This window comes from Sinocyclocheilus rhinocerous, unplaced genomic scaffold (assembly GCF_001515625.1).
Source record: "Sinocyclocheilus rhinocerous isolate Xijiao unplaced genomic scaffold, SAMN03320098_v1.1 scaffold2645, whole genome shotgun sequence".
NCBI lineage: Eukaryota > Metazoa > Chordata > Actinopteri > Cypriniformes > Cyprinidae > Sinocyclocheilus > Sinocyclocheilus rhinocerous.
The window spans coordinates 509,807-518,601 of record NW_015654522.1 but is presented as its reverse complement, the minus strand read 5'-3'; the positions used below and the strand labels follow the sequence as shown (position 1 = coordinate 518,601).

The 8,795-nt window shown below is 36.7% G+C and overlaps 1 protein-coding gene across 1 annotated transcript in view; it reads left to right on the top strand.

Annotated features, from left to right (window-relative positions):
- LOC107717500 (kazrin-A-like) overlaps positions 1-8,795 on the top strand; it is a 43,827-nt gene that overhangs the window by 21,029 nt on the left and 14,003 nt on the right. The window contains exons 4-8 of the mRNA XM_016524268.1: positions 3,863-4,054; positions 6,276-6,412; positions 6,542-6,712; positions 6,918-7,041; positions 7,535-7,719. Coding sequence (XP_016379754.1) covers positions 3,863-4,054; positions 6,276-6,412; positions 6,542-6,712; positions 6,918-7,041; positions 7,535-7,719 — 809 coding nt within the window. The remainder of the gene's footprint in view (positions 1-3,862; positions 4,055-6,275; positions 6,413-6,541; positions 6,713-6,917; positions 7,042-7,534; positions 7,720-8,795) is intronic.

Genomic DNA, 8,795 nt, shown 5'->3' with positions numbered 1-8,795 from the left:
AGCCACACCTACCTAAAACGGCTCGTTCTAACACGCCCCCACATACCTACGTCACTATTTGGGCGGCGTTATGCAACTCTTCCCAGATAGTGACGTAGGTATGTGGGGTGTGTTAGAACGAGCCGTTTTAGGTAGGCGTGGTTGACTCTTAACTTTTATAAAGAATATCTCTTTGGATTTGAGACTTTAGTCTTTGCAACTTTACAGATCTTCTTTATGCACCAAGAGCTTGTAACACTCCAAAGAGAAAGGAAAAATTGAAATCGCATCATATGACCCCTTTAATACTAAAATCTCAGTCTCTTTCTATTATGTGGAGGTGTCATGCTGCAGGACTAAGTAAATGAACATTGTACTCCCACATAAACATTTCTTAATTAATAGTAGGAGGTAACCTTGAAAATGCCTTTATTTACTTCCTTTTATTCCACAGGATTGGATTGGTTACAAAATTGTTAAATCTTTTTTTCTTGTCCATCCAGTTAAATGATGAAAATATAAGAGAAAATGGCTTTATTTACTAGTCACCATCATTCTGTTTAATGTAAAATGCATTTGTAAAAGCTGAAAAAATATGCAGTGATGCAATGTCTTGCATCAGAGTTGTTTGCATTAAAATACCCCACCATAAGAAGATGGATAAAACAGAGTGTGGTGGTGGAACTGTGGGAGTTGTATTTATCACAGTGGACAGGCCTGGCATCACTTCATCCCACTGTATATAAACTGAAGCATGAGCTTTCCAGGACACACACACACACACACACACACACACACACGTACATCACGAGTCAGCAGTCTCTGGCATAGAGGAGAAACAATAATGTACAGTATGTGGATAATAATGTGTTTTTTGAACCTTAAACCGCATAAACACATTTCATTGCACCAAATACACAAAATAATGTTCTTTTTAGCAACGTCATATGACCCCTTTAAGTCCAAACTTCATGTGTATGATGCAAACGTTCATCTGATAAAAGGCAACTTTTACTGTTGACAGTCACTGTTATTTTTTAAAATGCTGTTTATGGTGCAGTGAGATATTTTAAGTCCATGATCATTCCTTCTCTAGTCTTCTCCCTGAGGCTCACAGTTTCGTTTTGTGGTTGACTACACTAATAGAATTAAACTCTTCAGAACGTGGCTATCACATCGCTGCCCTTTTCTGTAATGTCCTCAAAGGCCAAAACACTCAAGACTCTTTAAATTAAATGAAAACATAGCATGAGAAGCCCATACATGCCTCTCTCTGTTTCTCTTACGGTGTTTTCCTTTTTTATTTCTTTGTCACACTTGTCAAAAATGTATTAATGTCATTGCCTTGGTTAACAAATCATTAAACCAAGTGGCATTTATTTTAAAGGCCTTAAGTGGAACTGACAGGAAAAATGATTCTGAATAAAGGTCTAGTAGAGTCCCAATTGGGTTCATATTTGTTTTTTTCCTCTAATGCAATAAACATGGTTTAAGTGTTTGCATTTTTTTGGGCCACTATACATGCATGCCTCTTTTCTGCTTGTTAAATTAGCCCTGATAACCTGTTTTTAAAGGCACAAAAATAGCAAGCACATAAGAGTCCAGGTGAAAACTCATACCCATACACTTATACAATATTGAACAATAAAAATGTCCTGTCTGGACAAGAAACTTCAGGCTAGAGCCAACCGTAACCCTTCACTGAACCCAGCTAATCTAGAGTCACATCTGCATTCTAGTGGCTCATTTTTGGATTAGTCGATGCAGAGGTTTTACAGCGCTAATCCGTATAATACAGCCTGCCAGATCTGCAGTGTTGTCTCGTATCTGCTGTCTGAAAGCAAACTAAAGCAGATTCTAGAGCTGCATTAGATGCCTGTGTCAAGACTTCAGCCTGTTCTGACAAGGAGGAACACCAGGTGTTCTGGATTCTTCACCTGTTTCGAATCCCACATTCAGAGCTAACTGTGATGTGAATATTTATTAGATTGTTATACTTTTTAGACTCATGTGATCATCACATTGCTGAGACAAAAGAAAATTAATCCGACTTTAAATGAAGAGTTCAGGTGACGGACCTGAACACTTCAGAATTTGGCAACAAACCTAAATGCATCACATAAATGGCCATGAGCCAGACAGACACGAGTCAAAGCTCATTATAAATGCCACACACAAACACCTCACCGCTGCTGTTTTTTGCTTTATGATTTTATTCACACACTACTGTACGCACACTTATCTCTTTGTGTAAATCCAGAAGTGCTGTTTAAAAAGTTAAAGCACAGAGATCATAAGGGCAGTTTATGTTTGTGTGATTCTGCTACATATGTGCAGAATCATTTGTATATTTATGTATGTACGATTTTTAGCTTTGTAGATTCGGTGTGGTTTTGTCATCACTGAAGCCTCTAAACAATTTACTTGACATTCCATCTCACCCTTTACCTATGCTGAGTTTCTATATCTTCACTCTGCAGAAATGACAGGAATGCTCTCATGCTTGTGTCCCAACACCTGTTGAGTAGGAGGTATATTTGCATATTGTGCATGAAGTTGAACTGATGGAATACTTTGAAGGATTTTCTTTTCATACTCCAAATTATATACAATAGTTCTGGTCCTGGTTGCCGATTGGCATTTCAGTAAAGCACTTTAGGCATATTGTGATTTATGTATAATTATGGTTGTGTATAGCGTGTGTGTGTGTGATACACTGTTGTTCAAAAGTTTGGGATCAGTTAGATTTTTTTAATGGAGTTTTTTTTTAATGGAGTCTCTTATGCTCTTCAAGTCTGTATTTATTTGATCAAACAAAAAGAAAATACAGTAATATTGTGAAATATTATTGGAATTTCTAATATTGGTTTCCTATTTTAATTTAAAATATAACTTATTTCTGTGACGCAGCGCTTAATTTCCATCAGCCATTACTCCAGTCTTTAGTATCACATTTATTCAAAATAGAAATCTTTTCTAACAATATAAGTCTTCACTATCACCTTTTATCCATTTAACACATCCTTGCTGAATAAAAGTATTCATTTCTTTGAAAAAAGAAAGAAAAATGTACTGACCCCAAACTTTGACTACATTTTTACAAACCCCGCTACTTTGAATAGTAGTGTATATTGTAACACAAAATTTCTATTTTGAATAAACACTGTTCTTTTTAACTTTTTATTTATCAAAGAATCCTGAAAAATAGTATCACAGGTCCCAAAAAATATTAAGCAGCACAACTGTTTCCAACATTGATTATAAATCAGCATATTAGAATGATTTCTGAAGGATCATGTGACACAGAAGACTGGAGTAATGATGCTGAAAATTCAGCTCTGCTTCACAGGAATACATTATATTTTAAAGTATATTAAAATAGAAAACTATTATTTTAAATTGCAATAATATTTCACAAAATTACATTTTTTTTTCTGTATTTTTGATCAAATAAATGATGAGCCTTTTATGAGCATAAGAAACTTCTTTAAAAAACATTAAAATCGTATGTATGCATGTATGTATATAAATATATAATAATAATAATAATAATAATAATAATAAAGCTGCAAGTTTTGTAACTTTAAATGTCTTTACTGTCACAAATGAATATAATGCATCCTTGCTGTATAAAAGTAGTAATTTCTTTAAAAAACAAAAACACTGACCATAAACTTTAAAACGGTCGGTATGTTTGTTTATTTATTTATTTTGCGGTTGCATTTAAAATCCACTTGGCTCATGCCACTTCTGATAACAATAATAGTAAATAATTTAATAATAAGAGGCGTTCAACTGTTCAGTAGCTAAATAAATCAGGAAAACATCACAGTGATGCATTATAATGTTAAATTATGCTCTCTCTTTGTCCCTGTCTCTCTAGTGCTGTTGCATGAGGAGGTGGTGCGTCTGCAGGAGGAGGTGTCGGTGCTGAAGCAGGTCAGGGAGATGTTGAATCGTGAGCTGGAGGAGACAGGAGGAGGCTGCTCTGTGGAGCTGCTGTCTGTTTCACAGCTCCGCGTGCAGCTAACACAGAAAGAGCAGGAGCTGGACAGAGCAAAGGAGGCATTGCAAGGTAGGAAATGAATATCATGAGCCTGAGCTTTCACCCCCAGCTCTCAGCCAGCGCTAGACCTGTCATTTTGAAATAAACAACAGACTTACAAGCCCAAACCCCTTGCTCAGTGAAAACAAATACGGTGTTAATAAATATTATGGAAAGAGTGCTTGATTAGTTTATTGATTTCATAATGATGGATTTATTTTTGGCACATTTTAGTGTCATTTACAATCGATTTACTATATTATATACCTATATGTTTATATGAGTCTCAGACAAGTCATTTGATCTAGTATCATGAACACTTTTGAGGACCTGAAGGTGTTTTGACTGCACCATTTTAAATCTGCAGAGACTTCCTCAAAACGATTTGGACCTAGTCTCTCCTCCTCCTTTATTTTGTCCTGTGGCTCATTTTTCAGCTCTGGAGCTGTGAAATGCAGAAGTAATCAGAACAGCACAGACCACAAAACTGGCATAATATTCTCCATGTTTAGGTGTCGAGGGATTCTGCTGTCCTTGGTCTGACTTTGGCTTGAAATCTACTTTCTCCCGTGACCCTCAATACCCAGTGTGAGAGTAACGCTGGGATAGATGTTCTTTTGTTTCACTTGCTAGATGAGGGAGAGGTAAACTGTTATTCTGAACATTATTTGCACGTAAAAAAGCTTTGCATTGTGGGCGCTGTCTTCGGTGCTCATTTGAACAGCAACTTTACCCCAGTGCTGAATGTGCGGCAAAAAAAGCCTTCTCATATCACCCTCTGCAGTATTTGGTGAAGGCCTACTGAAATCATTAATGAAAATTTTTATTTTGAAACAACCATTGTAAGTTTCTGCTATAGAAATCCATTTCAGTAAAAGATGGAAGGATAACGAAAACTCAAATAACTAATAATGTGATTTGTGTGTGAGCTAATGGAAGAGGAACATCCAATATTTAATTAAGCACAGCTTGGGGGGGAATCGAAGAGCTCTTGATCTTCCAGGATTTACTGATCTGAATGTTCACTGCTATTCACAATCTCTCTCCACCTCCTACCAGGTGTTCCTGTGTGTGTGTGTGTGTGTGTGAAAGGCTTTTTGTGTGTTCCGTTTGGCTCCTGTATAATGAGTCTTTAAGTGGTGGGTGAATGGGACTCAATGTCCTTGGAAAACACGAGCTGCAATTTGCAAGTCAGAGCAGAGGCTACAAACAACCTAAAACAGTCAATTACTGCCTCTGTTATCACACAGTGTTAACCACAGCCAGCTGGAGAGAGAGACACCCTGGAAGAGGAAAAAGAGGGAGCGAGAGAGGGATTGGTGTGTGAAAATGGACATCTTGGACATCAAAAGAATGATAGTAATGTGTAAATGGGAATGGTTATATGCAAATTAAACCGTATTATGTATTTAAATTGATGGAGACCACAATCCGAATAGCACATGAAAATTATTTCAAATGCAGAACATTTTTAAGGTGTAATATTACTACTACATATATGCAATGAGAGGTGAAACTCTGTAAGGTCTTTATGAATATGATTTTAATTCGTACTATTTAAAGCAGAAAAGAAGTTTGATTGTCAAGGTGGTGAAGCACTACTGATTTGTCCGGGCAAGACTAGCAGAGGAGCACAGAACCTTTATAAAACAGCATTTTAGACTGTAAAACACATTGCAAAGTTAAAACGAGTATTTTCATTTTCTGTAGAGAGAATAATTATTGCTTATTTTGTTTTCTCTTATTTTATTTTGGTATGTTTTCTTTAATTATTGGTGCTTGCTAAGTATCAGCTAAGGATTGGTGTTGCTTATACTCAAGGTTATGGTTTGTTATAAACCCGTAACTCGTATGTATTAAACTTTTGTGCTATGGACATAAATGATACCTATAATCATGTGGCTTGAGAAAGTACACTACCTTTCAAATGTTTCGGGTTGGTTAAGATGTCTCTTTGCTCACCAAGGCTACATTTATTTGATCGAAAATACAGTATTATACTGTGAAGTATATTATATTGTGAAATATTATTACAATTGAAAGTAAATGACTTCTGTTTTAATATATTTTAAAGTGTACTTTATTCCTGTGACAGTAAAGCTGAATTTTCATTACTCCAGTCTTTAGTGTCACATGAACCTTCAGAAATCATTCTAATATGTTGATTTCATGTTCAAGAATTATATATACATTTTTACAGCCATTTTTTATCTACAGTGTATCCGTTTCTTTGCCTCTCTTTTTCCCCTAGCAATGAAGGCAGACAGGAAGCGTTTGAGGTTGGAGAGAACTGATCTGGTGAATCAGATGCAGCAGCTCTACACAACACTGGAGAGCCGTGAGGAGCAGCTACGGGACTTCATACGCAACTATGAGCAACACCGAAAAGTATTTTACTCGCATACATGCATATCTCATGCATTCATACTAGCACAACAACTTTAAACATGCATAAATTCCCACTTACACACATGCTTCAGTATATTTAAACACACACGTCTTATTTATGTGTTGCAGGAGAGTGAGGATGCAGTGAGAGTTCTGGCAAGGGAAAAAGATTTGTTAGAACGGGAGAAGTGGGACCTACGCCGACAAACCAAAGAGGCCTCAGAACATGCAAGTGCACTCCGATCTGCACTGGACCTGAAAGAGAACAGGATCAAGGAGCTGGAGGCTGAACTGACTATGGTGAGATGCACAGAGTGTAGAAAAGCAGGGCATCCTACTTTTTGTCTTCTAAGTGGATGAGTGAGTCTAGAGATATTTGAAGTGTTCGTCTTGTTTACAGTGTCTTCATGTGTCTTCAAATGATCTGTAAACTGAGTAGCTCAAAAATGTCAGTGTTGGGTTGTTTGTGTGTGTGCTTTTGTTTATGTGTGTGTTTCTTTAACAGATGAGTAGCTTTATGGCTCAGAAACTAGAGAGTCGCGTGTTTGTTCGATCTCCAGAAAGACCAGCCTCACCCAAAACAGTGTCGGTAAGATCAGCCAGGCCTGTCACTCAAACCCAAGCCCCTCTTTGATTGGCCTGCAGTGTTGACTCCCCATCTGATATGCACAATTTGATTGGTTGCACGTATATTTTGTTTTGAGAACAAACTCGTTGTGTATATGGAATGGAAAAAGCATGTGCGGTTCTGTTCCTTCACTGTGAGCGGGAATGTTCTTCTCTGCATGCTCGTTTTGTAGAATGTTTAGGAGCTAGCTTGGGAGCCATTCTAAACCAATGATAATGGATAATGTGGTGGTGGTGGTGTTCTTTTTGACTTATTTTCTGGCATGACTGTGGCTTGAAACGATTTTGAACTAGGCCCAACATGGAATCTGCAGTTTTTCAGCATTTTCTGCACCGATTACATATCACACACACACACACACACACACACACACACACATTACACTTACAGCAATGACCTGTCCATTTAAAGATCTCAACCAGAAAGCTGGGAATTACTTATGCTAAATGAGTTCAAATCAGCCTGCTAATTCTCCTAATGTTTGTGTCTGTTAGCACTGAAAGCATCACCGTGTGTGTGCGATGCTGACGGCATCAGCATGATGTCATCAGCCGCAGCCAGGATCAGTCCGTGTCACTCTAAACAACCGTCAGTCATCTCAGACGCCTCGGTGATGGAGGGAGAGAGATCCTCAACGCCATCAGATTCACCGCGACACAGAGCACACTCCCTCTGCAATGTAAGACACACACACACACACAGCATTCCACTCACAGAGACACTCTTTGCATTGCAAAACACATACACAAATGCACAAGTGTAGTACAGTAGTGTGGCATGCTACTGTTTACCTGACACCTAAACCTCAATACATTTACATGCACATTTACATGTACTTATTTAGCAGACTCTGTTATCCATAGTGACTTACAAATGAGAAACGTGTAAAAATTTGTCACAGTCAACAATATTCATAGTATACTATATTAAACAATATTTGTAAGATTATTAAATGGCTAAATTAGGAAGCATGCTAGAGCAGATGTAAAATGCTGAAGTTTTTTTTATTGTGCATGCCTAGATGTGGTGGTGGTGGTGTTCTTTTTGACTTATTTTCTGGCATGACTGTGGCTTGAAACGATTTTGAACTAGGCCCAACATGGAATCTGCAGTTTTTCAGCATTTTCTGCACCGATTACATATATACACTGCCGTTCAAAAGTTTGGGATCAGTACGATTTTTAATGTTTTTAAAAAAAGTTTCTTATGCTTATCAAGGCTGTATCTATTTGATCAAAAATACAGAAAACAAATTTAATTTTGTGAAATATTATTGCAATTTAAAATGTTTTCTATTTTAATACACTTTAAAATATAATTTATTCATGTAAAGCAGAGCTGAATTTTCAGCATCATTACTGACCAATGACCAGTCTTCTGTGTCAAATGTTCCTTCAGAAATCATTCTAATATGCTGATTTATAATCAATGTTGGAAACATGTTGGTTGCTTAATATTTTTGGGACCTGTGATGCTTTTTTTCAGGATTCTTTGATAAATAAAAAGTTAAAAAGAACAGTGTTTATTCAAAATAGAACATTTATGTTACAATATACACTACTATTCAAAAGTTTGGGGTCAGTACATGTTTTCTTTCTTTTTTTTTAAAAGAAATTAATACTTTTATTCAGCAAGGATGTGTTAAATGGATAAAAAGTGATGGTAAAGACTTTTATTGCTAGAAAAGATTTATATTTTTAATAAATGTTCTTTTTAACTTTTTATTAGCCTAATCAAAGAATCAAAACAGCACAA